The 17,738-nt window shown below is 37.5% G+C and overlaps 1 protein-coding gene and 1 long non-coding RNA gene across 6 annotated transcripts in view; one reads left to right on the forward strand and one right to left on the reverse strand.

Annotated features, from left to right (window-relative positions):
* Positions 1-17,738, reverse strand: part of LOC106050637 (uncharacterized) — a 33,123-nt gene extending 15,385 nt beyond the window's left edge. The window contains exons 1-4 of one of the 5 annotated variants that reach the window (XM_056026270.1): positions 17,583-17,738; positions 15,833-15,947; positions 6,213-6,394; positions 4,975-5,102 (exon numbers count right to left, since the gene is read on the reverse strand). In XM_056026270.1, coding sequence (XP_055882245.1) covers positions 4,975-5,102; positions 6,213-6,394; positions 15,833-15,930 — 408 coding nt within the window. In that variant the 5' untranslated portion in view covers positions 15,931-15,947; positions 17,583-17,738. Of the gene's footprint in view, positions 1-4,974; positions 5,103-6,212; positions 6,395-15,832; positions 15,948-16,077; positions 16,228-16,279; positions 16,413-17,558 lie in introns of those variants that run through there. The other 4 variants (XM_056026269.1, XM_056026272.1, XM_056026271.1 and 1 more) reach the window with 4 other exon arrangements.
* On the forward strand, positions 16,431-17,547 carry LOC129925774 (uncharacterized). The gene is made up of 3 exons (XR_008777483.1): positions 16,431-16,703; positions 16,750-17,035; positions 17,108-17,547. It is a non-coding gene; the product is annotated as an uncharacterized LOC129925774 (long non-coding RNA).

Below are 17,738 nucleotides of genomic sequence, written 5' to 3' on the forward strand. Positions count from 1 at the left end.
GGGGACAGCGCATTTATGATGCTATTTATTTTAATGTTGAACAGGGTGACTGACAGAATGCTGCCCTGGGGTACACCCATTTCCTGGTCATGAGTGTCAGAAGCGGAGTTGCCCACTCGAACCTGAAATTTTCGATCTTTCAGAAATTCCTCCACAAAACGGGGGAGGTGTCCCTTAAGCCCCATAAGCGCCAGGTCACGTAGAATGCCATGTTTCCAGGTTGTGTCATAGGCCTTTTCTATATCGAAGAATACAGCTACTAGATGTTCTCTTCCGAGTAATGCATTTCTAATATAAGCTTCCAGCCTTACCAGGTGGTCAGTTGTTGTCCGCCCCTGCCGGAATCCGCACTGGTAGTTTGAGATCACTTTATTCCTTTCCAGGTACCAGACCAGCCTACTGTTAATCATTCTTTCCATGGTTTTGCAGATGCAGCTTGTTAGTGCTATTGGTCGATAGTTAGCTGGGTCAGAGCCGTCTCTTCCCGGTTTAGGTATCGGTATAACTGTGGCTTTCCTCCAGCTGTTTGGGAAAGCGCCTGTTTGCCACACACAGTTATAGACCCCTAGCAGGACTGCCAATGAGGGTTCGGGAAGGTGCTTGAGGAACTGGTAATGGATTTCGTCTTCTCCAGGCGCTGTGTCATGTGACTTGTCCAGCGATTCCCTCAGTTCCTCAAGCGAGAACGGTTTGTTGTAGTCTTCATTGTTCTCTGACCTGAAATCAATGGGGTGTCTTTCCTCCCTGGTTTTGACTTTTTGGAACTCTGGCGTGTAGTGTGCAGTGGATGATTTTTCTGCTATTGAGGATGCAAGGCAGTCAGCTATTTCTCTGGGGGACGTGACAGTTCGTCCTTGGTTTTTCAAATGCCCTATTGCATTTGATTCTTTCCCTTTGATTCGCCTTACTGCCTTCCAAACCGCTCTAGCAGAAGTTTTGGCATCCAGACTGCCGACAAAACTTCTCCAGGAATTCCTTTTGGCTGACCGTATGGTTTGTCTAGCCTTTGCTCTAGCTATCCTGAATAGCTTTAGGTTTTCCTGGGAAGGATTCTTTATAAATGCAGCCAGTCGTTTTTTCCTATCACCAATAGCACTTTTGCAAGCTGTATCAAACCATGGTTTGCTAGGCCGTTTTGGATTTGCAGAGGTTAGGGGTACAACTTTCCTGGCTATACTTAGTAGCTTGCTAGCAAAGGTATCAGCTGGGTTCTGTTCATGGAGGATATTTTCTGTGATATCCTCAGAGCATCTTTTTTGGAATTGTTCCCAATCGGCCTTATTCAGTTTCCACCGCTGAGGTCGTCCCAAGAAGGGAGATTGTTAGTAATGATGATTGGGAAGTGATCATTTCCCCGTAGATCATTGCTAACTGACCATTTAAAATCGTCCAGAAGTCCGGGGACGCATACGGTGAGGTCAATGTATGTGAATGATCCAGTTCCTGGGTGCAAGTAGGTCGGTGATGCATCATTAAGTATGCATAAATCATGTTGGAGGAAGATATCCTCCAGCATACGACCTCTTGTGTCGGTATTGTTGGATCCCCACATGGTGTTATGGGCATTGAAATCTTCAAGGATTAAATAAGGCCGGGGGAGTTGTTTCAATAGGTCCTCCATGTCTGTTCGGTTTAATGGAGCGCCTGGTGGTAGATACAGGCTGCAGCAAGTGATAACCTTGTGAAGGGTTATCCTAGCTGCTACGGCCTGTAGTGTGGTCTGTAGTTCTATCCTCTCATGGGGGATGCTATCCTTCACAAGGATACAGACTCCACCTGATGCTCTCTCTGCATCCTCAACATTCTTGGTGTAAGCACGGTAGCTTCGGAAGCTGATGCAATCTTTCAGAAATGTTTCCTGTAAGCAGACAGCTACAGGAGTCTCAGAGTCCATCAGTAGCTGCATTTCCTCGTAATTGGCCTTGAGGCCTCTACAATTCCACTGTACAATTCTGGAATCCATGGCTTATTCTAGATAACCTACTTGGAGCAATATGTAAAGAGTGGACTTCGTTGGGAATAGTGATGTTTCTTCTTCAAACTGTTCCACGGGAAGGGGCGTTTCCTTTGAAAACATTGTGTGTATATGTGGGGGGAGGTGGGTATTGTAGTGCAGGGAGATGGAAGGCTACAACTTATGGGCCTAAGAATTGTTTGTGCATTCTCCATAATATATAATACGTGCCGTTTGATTAAAGTATGAAGTGCTAGAAAATTATGTCAGCTTAAATGAAAGAAACAAAAAAGCACACTAGAATTAAATGGCTAGAAAATTGTGTGGTGGGGTAGCATTGTAATGCTGGCCATATTTTATTAAAGAGTTTAAGAGTGTTCCTGGCAAGATATACACCAACTATTTAAACCGTAGCGTTGCATGCGGCCTCAGAACGAAACAGCTGGAGGTCACTCACGAAGGCCGCGGTATACACATTTGAGACCAAAAGAAAATCTGCTGCCGAGGACAAACGCAGACGGCGAAAAGAAAATCTAAATCGACCACCTGTGAACAATGGTTATGCTTGCTCTGGATGTGGCAAAATATGTAGGTCACAGCTGGGACAGCGCAGCCACGTGAAATACTGCATTCCTCACTTCGGACTCTTCAGACTAGCCTTATTATTATTAAACCATAGCGTATCCGGGGATCAGCTAGTTTACATTTAAGATTGATGCTTGGGCAGATTTTGGAGTGAATGTTGACAGAAAAAAACCTTAACGGGGACCAAGGCGTCTGCGTGCGCAACACCCCAACCTAAGGGTTATCGTTTATAAAAGTCTTCAAAGCTAGAGTAATTCTTACTTCGGCGCCCTAATCTCACGTTTATAACCTTATCCTCTGAGCGTAGATATTCACGAACAACTAAACAATGTGACGATTGGACGCTAGATTGAGCTTCAATGTTCTTCCATATATTGTACGACAAATTTATATTAATGGATAAAAAAAATTATTTACTCATACGGGACAAATTTTTTTAAAAAGAATCTTTTATTTGATCCTACATAATAATAAAAGTCGTTTTTATCAATTTTGAAAACATAATTCCTTTAAAAATGTTGAAGCTAAGTTAAAAACGAGTAAAAGAAAAAACAAACTACTTTTAAAAACAAAGCTTCTCTAAGTGAAGGGAATGCTAAGTACTGCCCCATGTATCTGACAATTACAGGGTGTAGATCCCTTTCTGATAAGTAAAACAAAATTAATTAATTAGTACTAAATGAAAAACTAATTGGTTAATTTTTTGATAGATTCGTGTATTGTTATCAACTAGGAACAATGATGCCAAATTTCAACTTGATCCAAGAAAAGAACGAGGAAAAGAAAACGTGAATTAGCGTAATAAGGGGGGGGGTTAAATCCACACACACACACACATACACACACACATACACACACATACACACACATACACACATACATACAAATATACATACATACATACATACATACATACATACATACATACATACATACATACATACATACATACATACATACATACATACATACATACATACATACATACATACATACATACATACATACATATATATATATATATGCATCTCTAATTAAGTAGCATTTATTCACAAAATAGTTAATCACCAACTATTAATAAACTAATTTTTTTTAAATTGATTCATGTCTTGTCAGGTTCAATGAATAATGGTGCAAAGTTCAGCTTGATCCGAGAATGGGACATATGAGAAAAAACAAGTTCAAACTTTTTACTACACAGACAGACAGAAGGACAGATAGGTAGTTGTTATAAGCTTTGTAAAAATAAAAATAAAAAAAAAAGAAGATCGTGTTCACATTTCCCACATTTTAAAAGAGCTCTCATCCCCTTGTTAACACACCTGGGGCCGTTCCTAAAGGGCCGTCTCGAAAATGGTAAGTCCTGCACGGTTAGCCTGGTGTGGATAAAGAAAATGGTAGTGGTTCCCGGTGTTCTCGGCCTTCCCCTCTCTAGTTCACAAGTTCGTAGTGATCGAGTCACTGGAAATAACTGTTTCATTCTAGACACTTGTATGAGCCTTTTCTAGACAGAACACATTGTTCAATCAGGACGTTGAGAGGGAGCTCTTGTTGGTTTTAGCTGACCTAGAGTTTCAGGACCCTATGGCTGAGAGTTTCAAATTAATTGGAATAGATAACTGATCGTGTGGTATGCGTTTGATCAGACTGACATCACAATGGTTCCGAATGAGAAATATCTTGCAGACTGCTCGGACCAGGACAAACTCCATTTCTGACAGAACGACTCAAACAAAGTGTAGTAACAATAGTGGTCTGACAGAATAACTAGGTCACTAGGGTCGTCTTAGAATCATGTTACTGTGCGCTGATGAAACGTTTTTACAGTTGACCTAGTTCAGTGTACTACATACTATGGAAGAACAAAGGAGGAAAGAAAGATACAGAATTACAGATATGGACTATCTAGGCAGACATATAGCCTAACATATAAACAACGCTTTGCTTTCTTCGACTTAGTACTTTGGACTGGATTGAAACTTTATTTGTTTGTTTTTATAATTTTCTTCTAATAAAAGTAATATGCCAGTATAAAGTAAAAATAATATAAAAGATAAAACATATTTAAGTGCTCAGTAATGAAATGGACATCAAACTTCAGTTTACTATGTATAACAGTTACGTTTTCCTACGATATTAAACCACTTTCAGCTCTTAGTCATGTTACATTTGAATATTTCTAGCCTTTAGTGAGGTGAATGAAAGATCAAATGGTTGGGGGGAAAACTCGAAAAGTGGGAAAATACCTAGACATCGGCATATGAGAACGTTTTGGCATGCTTCAGTTAGTGGATACTGAGCAATGTGAAATCATGCACTACAGAATAATGAAACTAAATTATCTTTACAAATGGAATTTCTCAATTGCCGAATTCCCCTGAGGTCTACTTCCTTAAAGAATTCCTTTGCAGATAAAAAAAAACTGAGTGACTCACAAAATAACACTGGACTGGAGATATTCCCGCCACTAAAAACATAGTCATGCTTGATTGGTTTATTTCTGACACACGTCTGTAGGGCGAGGATGGCTTATTGGTATTTTCTTTCAAAACGGTGAACCATCCTGGCAAAGAAAATGCAAAAATGAAAATGTGTTTTACATTGAATCGACTATTACAGGGCTTACAGTAAACATTTTCATTATTATCAATGGCTATGAACTTTTTTTTTCCTAGCACGTATTCATTCATTTGGCTAATTTTTGTTGTCTACGTTTCGTATGTTTCTTCATTAGGGAAGATTATTACGCTCTGATCTTCAGAACGCAGGGGGATAGTAGTTTCTCGGTAAAATTTTTGTATAACTCATTCTAAACGACATAAAAGAAACAGGTAGCTTATTCGGTGAAGGATGTTTTAAATTTAAAAAAAAAAGCCACATCAACTTTCAGAAAAACAAAATATAAATTGATCTCAGAAGCAGTGTTTTTGTGGCAGAAATGTCGAACGCTACGAAAATAACCAAATAAGAAAAAAATATAAAAGGAACATAGGAGTTCTTGAAATGACATTTTATTGTACAAAATTATTTTGATTAATCTATTCCCTCATACTCCCCCCTACCCAATATAATGATAAAATCAAAAATAACAATACACTAGTTTGATTCTGAAATTCTCAATCTATGTATAAAATCCAATGCATTTGTATTTTTAAGTACCACAATGTCATTTTAATCCATCTCATTAGCCTCCTTCAGTCTTGAAACGACTATGGTTCATCTCGAACAAGCGAGATGAAAGCCTGGGCATTGTTTATGGTCGGAACGATGTCGCCCACAGCAGTTCCGCGCAGCTGATGAGCTCAAAGGAACGGAATCTCCGATACAGTTTGGGATCAGTAGCGCCGCAGGCTCTGACAAACTGCAGCACAGTGTGCAGCAATCTGCCTAAGGGTCACCAGCTCCTGATTTTTCCTCAGGGTTGTCTCCCGAAGCCTTTCCCGTGTTTGGGTATAGCCGCAAGGCAACGGAGGTTTGGATTCAGAGTTTTCCTTCTGCTAAATATTGCTTAAATATTTATAATATATTTTATTATTAGTGTTATTTGAAATTATTGTTATAAAAAAGTCATATTTTATTTTTATATAAATATCTCTAGAGAAAAACGTTCCTGTTCTTTTGTCCTAGAGCAAGGTGAAGGTCTAGTTGACTCTAACCACTACAATCTACTCACCTGAATAGTCTTCTGGGATGAGTAAATCATCACCGACCAAGTCGTAGTCTGCAGGTTTACTGCTCGACCACCGCACACTCTTGGCACTGACTTTATTGATTGACCTCGTGCTGTATGCAAATAAAGGTTGGGACAGGTCTAGCCGCTTCTCTTTCAGGAAGCCCAGGTCACTCTGAATCACGCTGTTGGTTTGAAACATTACAATTAGTGAAAAACATTTAAATAACGCAATTCTGCAGGTCGCTTTAGTTATGACAAACGGTGTGAGCATGAGAGGTACATTTCGTTCTCTTAGATTCTAGATATTAAAATCTAAAGAATGGTTTGGGTGTTAGGACGATCCCCAAAAGGCAGAGTCTAGGCGGATATCAGGCGCCCTGACAGCCTCCCCCACCCCCGTAGTAGAAACGTCCCAGGCACGACTCGAGCCAAACTTCGTTTCACCATGACTCCGCTGCTGGGAGGAAAAGAAAACAGTGTCTCATTCTTTTCGACTGCCCCAGACTTGTTGACCTCCATCTGGGAAGCCTCAAGCTCTTGACCTGTAGGGTGCCATACGTACAATAAGCACAACAGCAGGATTTCTGTCCAGGGCTTTTTCACTATAGGATTTGAGTCTCTTGAGCGCTCACTGCGACGTGATGTTTCTAAAGATGTTAGAATTATCCTCTAAAGCTAAGTTTGAGTTTTACAAAATAAACTTAAATTATTGATATTTAAAAGTACTATTTATCCATCACAACAGCACACATTAAATGCACTTTGGTAGACATCGAACAATTAAATCCTTTATTGAGCATAGAGTGGCCTACTCCTTTTGATTGACTTTCAGAACATTAAGATGTGGATGTAAGCTTCATGGGAGACATTTTATAATCCAACAAATATAGGGTTTAACACTACTAGATGTCGGTTGGTTGCGTATCTCTGTCGACACAATGACAAATAGTTTACTTAAGGTGGCAATACATTGATCATCAGTTTTTGTGAAGAAATAATGAACATTTAAATATTAAATATCTTAAACTAAACCTCAAGATCAAACTGCCTTCTGTTTTCAAGGGCCAGTGTAAGGGAAAGAGCCCGCAATTAATTGTGTGTGTGTAGTCTGTCTGACCGACTGTCACACCGAGAGCTCAAAACTATAAAGGTAATTTCATCCTATTTTGGTGGCTTGCCAAGTTTAATGGCTAATTTTTGTCTTCTGAAAGCAAACTGTTTTAGCTTTTAAAATTAATTATGCAACACTTAAATGTTGGAGAAATTAAATTGAACATATTGCAAACACGGAAGTGTAGCCTACATATTAATTTTTGGTATCGCGGAGATAGGGTTGTGGTTAGAGTTGGTGTGTAGTTCATAGCTTCTGATACTCTTGTTGAAAATGTCGCAATATCTTCATGCATAGCGGAGCGGACTCGTCTTGTTTGCAATACGGATGTGAATTTAAGTTTGTAGCTAGTAAACTAGATTTTACCCTCGCTATCTACTTGTTGGGTAGAGGCAAAGATAAAAATGAGGGAGGAGGGAGGGGGGGGGTGTTTCGTGGAAAAGCTCATTCATTTCCACTAGCTTCAAACATATCAATAGTATTTTTTTTTCTTTACAAAAATATATCTCACTAGCTATTTAGATAATTGGCTAACAATGCTAGAAAACAAATAAGTATCCATATATAATCAATAAGAGAAACCTATGAAGGTAAGTTGATAATAAAGAGGACATTGGTTCAAATCCTGATTTAAACCTGTAATTCCATAACAAGATTTGACTGCAGTTGACATATGTTTGCTGAGCACCTTAACCCTAAAGGCAGCGCGTAAATCTTGTCTTAGATTTCCCCCACTCTCTGAAAATGTCCACAAAACTGATTGGACCAGAGCACGCTGAGAATCCTATGAGCGAGAATTAGTCAGATGGAATCAGATGTTCCAGTTAGCGTTGGAGGGAAGGAAATAAAAGGATGAAATTACAAACTCAACATTGGACACTTACTTCTTTTAAACAAAAGATGGAGAGAGAGAGAGAGAGAGAGACAGCGAAATAGAGAGTGAGACAGAGAGAGAGAAAGAAAGAGAGAAAGACAGCAAAATATGAGAGAATGAGACAGTGCGAAATTTCGAGATAGAGAGTGAGAGAGTAGCGATAAGTTTAAAGAGACCATCATTCTCCACTTGATCCACTAAGATAACATTCACTTGTATCAGCCAAGTCATAGTTCAGTGCTATTTATACCTTACTACCGTATTCGCCACTAATAATATAGCAGCAGCATAAAGGACATGTTTAGTTGCCCTCCCAAATCAGAGGAAAGGGGGTGGGGCTAAAATAAATATTTAAAAATTAAACCATTAAAAGCTACGGCAGAAAGAGAATTAGGTCATCGAAACCTTCTCTCTCCTTATAGACAAGTGTAGCCTTATTTAAGGATCATTATTTTGTTTTTCTATTTTAAAAAATCTATTATAAAATCCCTGTACAGTTATTACATTTTGTTTAAATTCTTTTTTTTAATTAGTACTAATTACTAATCCATGTGTTAATTATACTGTCACATTTAAATTCACCCAGTACAAGGCTGACACGTGATGCGTATTAAAACACGTGCAAGGACATTGCAATGAAAGAAAAATGAAGAAGATTACAGAAAGATATTTTTACATAAGCTCCAGAGGCTCTCCCCCCCCCCCCCCCATATTTCCGTCCAAGGGTCCGTAGTGCATGTTCTGTTTTCACAGAGAGATTCATACATTACTATAGACTGTAGACAATGAACCTCATACACCAATTGTAGACAAACAACATTTAGCCACGTGATTCTATATATCTTCTATACAAATTATGTAATCCATAGTGGCTGTCCCGTGATACGTATTTTTCATTGTTTTATCAATATTATGACGTGGCTAAATATGTTTATTTACGATTGGTGAATGAGGTCCATTAAACAAAACAATAAATTAAGAGACTTCGTGTCCATAAATTAGACATTGAAAGCTATCGTTTTTATTACATGACATCCTTTTAAGTAGCCTACTTTCTCACAAAAACATTCACAGCAAATAATGACGTAATATAAACATTAGCACAGTGCAGATTTCTGTTTGTAGAATACAAGGAATGTTTATGTCAATGCCATGTTTTGGTTGAAAAAAAATTAATGTTGGAAATTTTGGAAGAAAATGTTTCTAGTTGTGCATTATGCGCTATTAACTGGCAAAAAAAAAACGCATTGAAGGAGAAGTGCCCTGCATGGGGTAAACTGCGCCTAGCTTGTAAGGGGAGACATCATTTCGCTTTGATGTGCAAATGTAAAATTCAGAAGGTGTCAGAAAGTATTTCTGAGGATGAAACACAGCTGCAGTTGGGGACACAATAGATGAAACCATGACGATCGACAACTAATGGTGGATGTCTTTAGAGAAGCGCAAAACGGAACGGATGACAGAAGTTATGGCAGTGAAGGGTCATCGTGACAGCTGATGTAAATACCATACAGGAGAGATACGTCAATAGGAATCAGATAGAAAAGGCAACGCAATGATTACTCATGTGGAATAAGACTGAAATGAACCCCATAGGAAAAGCCACACTAACGATGAGAAAACTAACGAAACATTTAAAATAGAATATATAGTTGTACCAAACAATCTAGCCATGCCTTCTAAGTCATGAAACTTTAACAAGAATGAAGTTAATCAACGTCAATAAAGAGAGGTTCTTAGCATCAGTAGTGAATAACCAAAATGAAGGCTGTAGACAAAATTTACTGATGATTTGGGTGGTTTAGAAGTGTCTTTAAAGATTGATAGCAGCATTAGGCCTAAGATTCTGCCGAGTAGAAAAATCCGAATTGCTTGACAAGAAAGAGTAAAGTAGAAGTTAAAGACTCTAGTTCAGACAGTTCAGAGCCTACTAAGTGGGTTAGTCAGATGTCATCGTAGAATAAGCTAATGGAAAAATTAGAATTTGCATAGATCCATAAGCCCTGAATAAGGTTTTACTTAAGGAACCTTGCTGCTTTAGATAACATACTCACGGATATGAACGAGGCTAAAATATTCAGCCAATCGGATGTTGTTTGTTTACAATTGGTGAATGAGGTCCATTGGAAAAACTGTAAGCATTCATGTTACCAAAAAAAAAATATTAAAAATTGTATAAATATAATCTCGCTTACATTTTTTTTTTAAAATGTGGTTCATTTTTATGCTCCCGAAGAAACGACAGGAGTACTTGACGTTGGGAGGGGGCTACGGTTGGGGAACAGCGTCCCTGGAACATTGTAGGTATTCATTATGTAGCTTTGGAAAAGAATATGTCTAATTGAGCAATGAGGAGGTCGTATTTACGAGTTACCTTTGCCTTTCAAGTAGTGTTTTAAAAATAGTTTATTTCGTAAAAGAAAAAAAAGGCTTGCATATATTTTTTAATGTTCACTATCAGGACATAAAAACTTGTCGTTGCACTTTGACATAGTTATAGTTATTTTATTTTTGTTGTTAACATGTATATTTAAAATGTGACAGACGGACGAAATAAACAATAACAAAAAAATGTCGGTTTTTCCCTTTTCGGAGACGGCTAAAATTAGCCAACGATTAAAAAGTCAAGAAAAACAGCCTTCTGTTTTATTCTTTTCTCATTTTCTTTTCAAAGAAAAAGTGTCCGTGTTTTGTGTGTCAGTGGTTGTGTGTGTGTGTTTGTGTGTGGAAGCTTCCTAGTTGAAAATATGCAGTGAAGCTAAAGCCTCGTGACAATGTCAGCAATACACTAGCTTCCAATGGACTATAACCTGGAAAGCCCTGACCTCTAGCTCGTCAATCGAATGTATGACTATTGATAATACAAAGGTATGAAACCATATGTCAATTAAGTTAGATCCAAATCCTGACAACGATTTGACTCAATGTTTCAAAAAGGTAATTCTTCTGTTTGGATGAGTTAACACATTCGAGATGCAACTTGTTCTAACAATAAAAAACAAAATTTGGAAAAAAAAAGTGTTTCCATGGGGAAGAACCGCCAATACTATAAAACACAATACTATAAAACACACAATTAATTACCATTAATTGGTAACTAATTAATTTTTTTTTATTGATTCACATATTGTCATGGACTATGTGCAAAATTTCAACTTGATCCGAGATTGGGAAGTTGAGAAAAAAATGTTGACAAACTTTGTACCTGAGAGACAGAGTAAGTTAATATAAGCTTTGTAAAGAGACAGAGTAAGTTAATATAAGCTTTGTAAAGAGACAGAGTAAGTTAATATAAGCTTTGTAAAGAGACAGAGAAAGTTAATATAAGCTTTGTAAAGAGACAGAGTAAGTTAATATAAGCTTTGTAAAGAGACAGAGTAAGTTAATATAAGCTTTGTAAAAATTAGAAATACTCTCGACAGAATCTATATTTTGTTTAAAAATGTACAATTCTGATTGTTTCCACAAATATGCTTTCTTGTTATTTAAGTGTTTTAATGATCTGAAAAAAATCCCTGATATTTCCCGCATTCTAAATCAACAGAGAGAGAGAGAGAGAGACAGTTAGTTAAATATATTGTGTATACTTTTAGCGACGGTAAAAGTAATGACGTAGTAAGACAGACTAATGACGTAGTAGACTTAGGCGAACAAGGGACCAACATGGCGTTATGTTAGAAGTAGGCTGTTTTGAATAGTAATTGAATAGTAGTTAGTTATAGCGACGTTTTAGAAAGACTGGACGGATTTCCCAGTGGTTATTAAAGCATCATTTTATAGAACTGAATGTTGTTATCAAGTATATCTATTTTGTAATGTTCTGTGGCTAATGTTAAAGTAATAATTGCACAACATGAAGTCAGATTAGATTAGCCCACATTATTTTGGAGAGAGAGACAGAGAGAGACAGAGAGAGAGAGAGAGAGAAAGGGAGAGGATAATCGCAGTAATAAAGAATATACCGTTAAGACTAAGTTCATATAGACTAGTGATGAATTGTTAGTTATGAAGGGGAGTTTCTTAATCTGTTTCTTAAATAAATCTCAGACTATTTCTGGAAACAACAATATAAAAAAAAGAAAGCCTTAAAAAGCTGAAGCCTCAAGACTGAAGCAGTAGATTGTAACGCTAAGAGGAGAGTAACACTGGAGTAAGTTATACAACATTGGTCTGTCACTTTCTATAACAGAAAGATATAAAACAAAATGTGTACAAATATTTTGGGCAACAACTGGATCTCAACATATGCACAACGCAAACATGTTTCTGTTCACTAGTAAGATGACATGAGTGATGAAGTGTTTCTTTTAAGACCATATTAAAGTGTTGACCTCACCAGGATCTAGATAGGTGTCTCATTTCTAAGAATTTTAAGGGCCTTATAGCCGAGACAATGAATAGGAGCGCCAGGCTGGTCGTGTGGTATGCAATTTGGACTGTCGCCTCGATGATCCCGGATTCGAACCCTTCCCGCCGCTATCCCCGCCCCCCCCCCCCCTTCGAGAGGTTTACATGTAATAATCTTTAATTATGAAAGAACAAACGAAACATTTAAACTAAAACAAACTGTGCTATAAACAATTACCTTGATTTCCGTGGCTAATAAATGTTTCACTAAAAGACCTTCTGTTCTGTGGCCTACGGTTTACAAGAGTGTCATGTGACCAGCACAACGACCAACTTTACTTTTCCCCAACTAATGTCAGGTACAAATTAGAGCTGGGTGGACTCAGAAACGCCCAAAGATCCCGAAATTAAAAATCCCAGTCTTCACCAGGATTTAAACCCGGAATCCCTGTTCGGAAGCCAAGCGAATTTATCACACAGCCACTGCGCCTCCTAATGCTTCAATGACCTTCACAAAAGAATTAGTTTTCTGACGATTCTTGCATGTGGAACAGATTGTGTGTTTGTAGTTTTTTCTTCATTTTTTCTCACCTTACTATTTCTTTATTACTTAGAGTAAAATATTTTATTGCTATTTTATTTATTAAAACTTTTTTTCTTTACTGACACCAATTGTAAAAGGTGAAAAATTCACTAAATTGTGCTCAGTGGATGGTCATTGTTTTAAGTGGATGGTCATGGTTTCAGTGAATGGTCATGGCTTCAGTGAATGGTCATGGTTTCAGTGGATGGTCATAGTTTCATGGTTTCAGTGGATGGTCATAGTTTCATGGTTTCAGTGGATGGTCATGGTTTCAGTGGATGGTCATAGTTTCATGGTTTCAGTGGATGGTCATAGTTTCATGGTTTCAGTGAATGGTCATAGTTTCATGGTTTCAGTGGATGGTCATAGTTTCATGGTTTCAGTGGATGGTCATAGTTTCATGGTTTCAGTGAATGGTCATAGTTTCATGGTTTCAGTGGATGGTCATAGTTTCATCGTTTCAGTGAATGGTCATAGTTTCATGGTTTCAGTGGATGGTCATAGTTTCATGGTTTCAGTGGATGGTTATGGTTTCAGTGGATGGTCATAGTTTCATGGTTTCAGTGAATGGTCATAGTTTCATGGTTTCAGTGAATGGTCATAGTTTCATGGTTTCAGTGGATGGTCATAGTTTCATGGTTTCAGTGGATGGTCATGGTTTCGTTGAGTACATGCTTCAGAATCCATTCATGCATTTTAGTTTAGTACAAGTCCATGCCAAAGTGAACAATATCTATACCAATATCAGAACTGGGCACAACAGAAAGAGAAAACACATTTTGTTCAGGAAGTAAATAAAAGGTGCTAGTAAGACTCGCCCTTGCATCACCAGAGAATGCCCGACCATGTCCTTCAAAGCTGCATACTCTTTTGAGAGGTCTGAAAAAGACACTGGCCCCAAAGTCCATCTATAGAATACAAACTATATGGAAAGCTGCCAAGCAAATAACGCGCAGATAAGGTAGTTGTTGAACGGAGATTGGTTGCGATTGGTATTAAAGACTACTGTCTGAGCGTCAACTTTGTGCTTCGGTTTCTTGTTACCACTTCAGATCTAGAAAACACTGCACAGTTCATCACAGATATTGTAAATTGAGTCTGAACCCTCCAACATATAGATGAGAACGAAGAAGAATTTACCAAATACATTAGGTTTTAAATAAGTAAACGATCATTATGAAATGTGTAATACTTATAAAAACAGAAGGGTGAGAGACAGATAGATAGATAGATAGATAGATAGATAGATAGATAGATAGATAGATAGATAGATAGATAGATAGATAGATAGATAGATATAGATAGATAGATAGATAGATAGATAGATAGATAGATAGATAGATAGATAGATAGATAGATAGATAGATAGATAGATAGATAGATAGATAGATAGATAGATATAAATAGATAGATAGATAGATAGATAGATAGATAGATAGATAGATAGATAGATAGATAGATAGATAGATAGATAGATAGATAGATAGATAGATAGATAGATAGATAGATAGATAGATATAGATAGATAGATAGATAGATAGATAGATAGATAGATAGATAGATAGATAGATAGATAGATAGATAGATAGATAGATAGATAGATAGATATAGATAGATAGATAGATAGATAGATAGATAGATAGATAGATAGATAGATAGATAGATAGATAGATAGATAGATAGATAGATAGATAGATACTGCCTAGTTAACCCACATACATAGATTATACATTTCAATAGTTCTAAACATATCAGCCAAGACTTTCTGCATTGAGAGACAGTCCTTATGTTTATCTACCAACATTGAAAACCAAGTGTTTCGCGTTACACAGAATCATAAATAGAACTACCTTTTTTAATGTGATATTTATATACTGATGTTAAAGGATAAATTGTGGCATTGAATTTCAAAATATTTACACCCGCAACTATTAATAGAACAATTGACAGTGTGGCAAAGCATTATTATGTTTGCCTTTGCAACATGCTTAGTGCGTTCTGGTCAATCTCTTTTAGGGCAAGGGGGGAGACAAGGGAGAAGGTTTCCGTGCTGCCTTTAGGCGATCAGAGCTCAGCTCGAGGCAAATGAAAAAAATGGAACCCTTCAGTTGGTTAGCCAAGCGGTTTCAGCCACTCAGCCGCAACACATACATAACATGATAACTATCATAATAAATGTCATGTTCAAAATTGTATTGATGTCTTATTGTAAGTTGCATTCATTTCACGTAAGTTCTATCTTGTCTTTTATTTCTGTCTAAAATACCTATTTAGTTTTGATCGAAATATATATATATATATATATCAGGGGCGTAGCTACGAATTTTCTACCATTTGGGGGTTTGGGGGGCTTGACCTCTTAGGGGCCCCTGCATTTTGAGTAATATTTAATATTTAATGTAAAAAAAAACTCATTTGGGCCCCCCCCCTTAAGTGTGGGCTCCGGGGATTTTCAAATATATATATATATATATCAGTGGCCTCCTTCAGTCGTGAAACGACTATGGTTCATCTGGAACACTTTTTCATATGGCTGTGGAGCCCTATATTGAAGAGACACTCCCGTCCACATATATTGCATGTCAAGGTGGCTTTCGCTTTGGTGGTAGAGGAGGTGGCCATTTTCCGTGTGTCACGCTTTTCTTCAATATATATGTGTGTTGTATGTTTATGTACAATTATATTTACATAAAGTCTTAACTTACGCAGGTAAAGGAAATTTCTTGACAATTTGTTTTAGTGTCAGCTGTTCGGGATGAAATCGTAAGCCATCTTCCTCTATGTCCGTGTCAGTGTAGTTCATATCCACAAGAGCTGCCCCTGAAAATAGAAGATATTTGTTATTAATTGCTTGTACGTCTGTAAGCTATTATATACATATACATAGAAGAGAGGGAGAGAAAGAGAGGCAACACTTTTCTGTTTAGAAAGTGGCAGTGTACATCATTACTTCATAACTCCCCTTCCATTGTGGCTCATGAGTAATAGATGACACTAGAGAAGGTTAGAGCCGAACAAATAGAACGATGTGGCCTTTAGAATCTTGCAAAGAGTTTGCCAAAGAGTGTGCCTTCACATGAAGGAGTCATTGGGGCTCTCGGCATAGGACTGTCATCGTCTGCTTCTCATGATTTCATTTCCAAATATCTCACCCGTCTAAATTGAACAAGAAATCTGATAGCTCTTTCTTGGTAAGAGAACAATCACTGAATTGACACCGGTCTGTTTAGTTTCTCAAGGATATGCGACGTAAACATAGTCTGTTCTTCTAAGGCATGCCTGACTGTCTAGTGTGTTGGTGCGAAATGGAATCATAGCCTTAATGGTTCACATGCATACACTAACTAAATATAGAAGTACAAGTAATGGTGAGAATTAAACAAGAAAGATAGGTAGGAAGGTAGATAGGTAGGTACGTAGGTAGATAGATAGGTGGGTAAATAAAGAGAGATAGGAACGTAGGTAGATAGGTAGGTAAATAGAGAGAGATAGGTAGGTAGGTAGATAGGTAGGTAAATAAAAAGAGATAGGAACGTAGGTAGGTAGATAGGTAGGTAAATAAAGAGAGATAGGAACGTAGGTACGTAGATAGGTAGGTAAATAGAGAGAGATAGGAACGTAGGTAGGTAGATAGGTAGGTAAATAAAGAGAGATAGGAACGTAGGTACGTAGATAGGTAGGTAAATAGAGAGAGATAGGTACGTAGGTAGGTAGATAGGTAGGTAAATAAAGAGAGATAGGTACGTAGGTAGGTAGATAAGTAGGTAAATAGAGACAGATAGGAACGTAGGTAGGTAGATAGGTAGGTAAATAGAGAGAGATAGGAACGTAGGTAGGTAGATAGGTAGGTAAATAGAGAGAGATAGGTAGGTAGGTAGATAGGTAGGTAAATAGAGAGAGATAGGTACGTAGATAGGTAGGTAAATAGAGGGAGATAGGTACGTAGGTAGATAGATAGGTAGGTAAATAGAGAGAGATAGGTACGTAGGTAGATAGGTAGGTAAATAGAGAGAGATAGGAACGTAGGTAGGTAGATAGGTAGGTAAATAAAGAGAGATAGGAACGTACGTAGGTAGATAGGTAGGTAAATAAAGAGAGATAGGTAGGTAGGTAGGTAGATAGGTAGGTAAATAAAGAGAGATAGGTATGTAGGTAGGTAGATAGGTAGGTAGGTATGTAGATAGATAGATAGATAGATAGATAGATAGATAGATAGATAGATAGATAGATAGATAGATAGATAGATAGATAGATAGATAGATAGATAAATAGGGAGGGAGGGAGGTACATAAAATGATAAATAAATAGATCTATAGGTTGGTAGGCAGATAAAGAGAGAGAGAGAGAGATTCATACATACACACATATATGCATACTTAATACAAGAAAAAACATCATCATATCATTTAACATATACACATGAAATCTAACCTTCTCAAATTTCCCAGCACACACCTTATTAGTCCAAGTCTAGTTTTCGAACTAAACAACATACCAGCCAGGAGGACTGTCCTAGAGATGTGTAGTCTGTGTCACCAGAGTCTAGATCTATATCACTTCCTGTTTCTTTCTCCGTATCAGTCTACCTGTTCCACTAAACGGGAAAAAAAT

This window comes from Biomphalaria glabrata, chromosome 4 (genome assembly GCF_947242115.1).
Source record: "Biomphalaria glabrata chromosome 4, xgBioGlab47.1, whole genome shotgun sequence".
Taxonomy (NCBI): domain Eukaryota; kingdom Metazoa; phylum Mollusca; class Gastropoda; family Planorbidae; genus Biomphalaria; species Biomphalaria glabrata.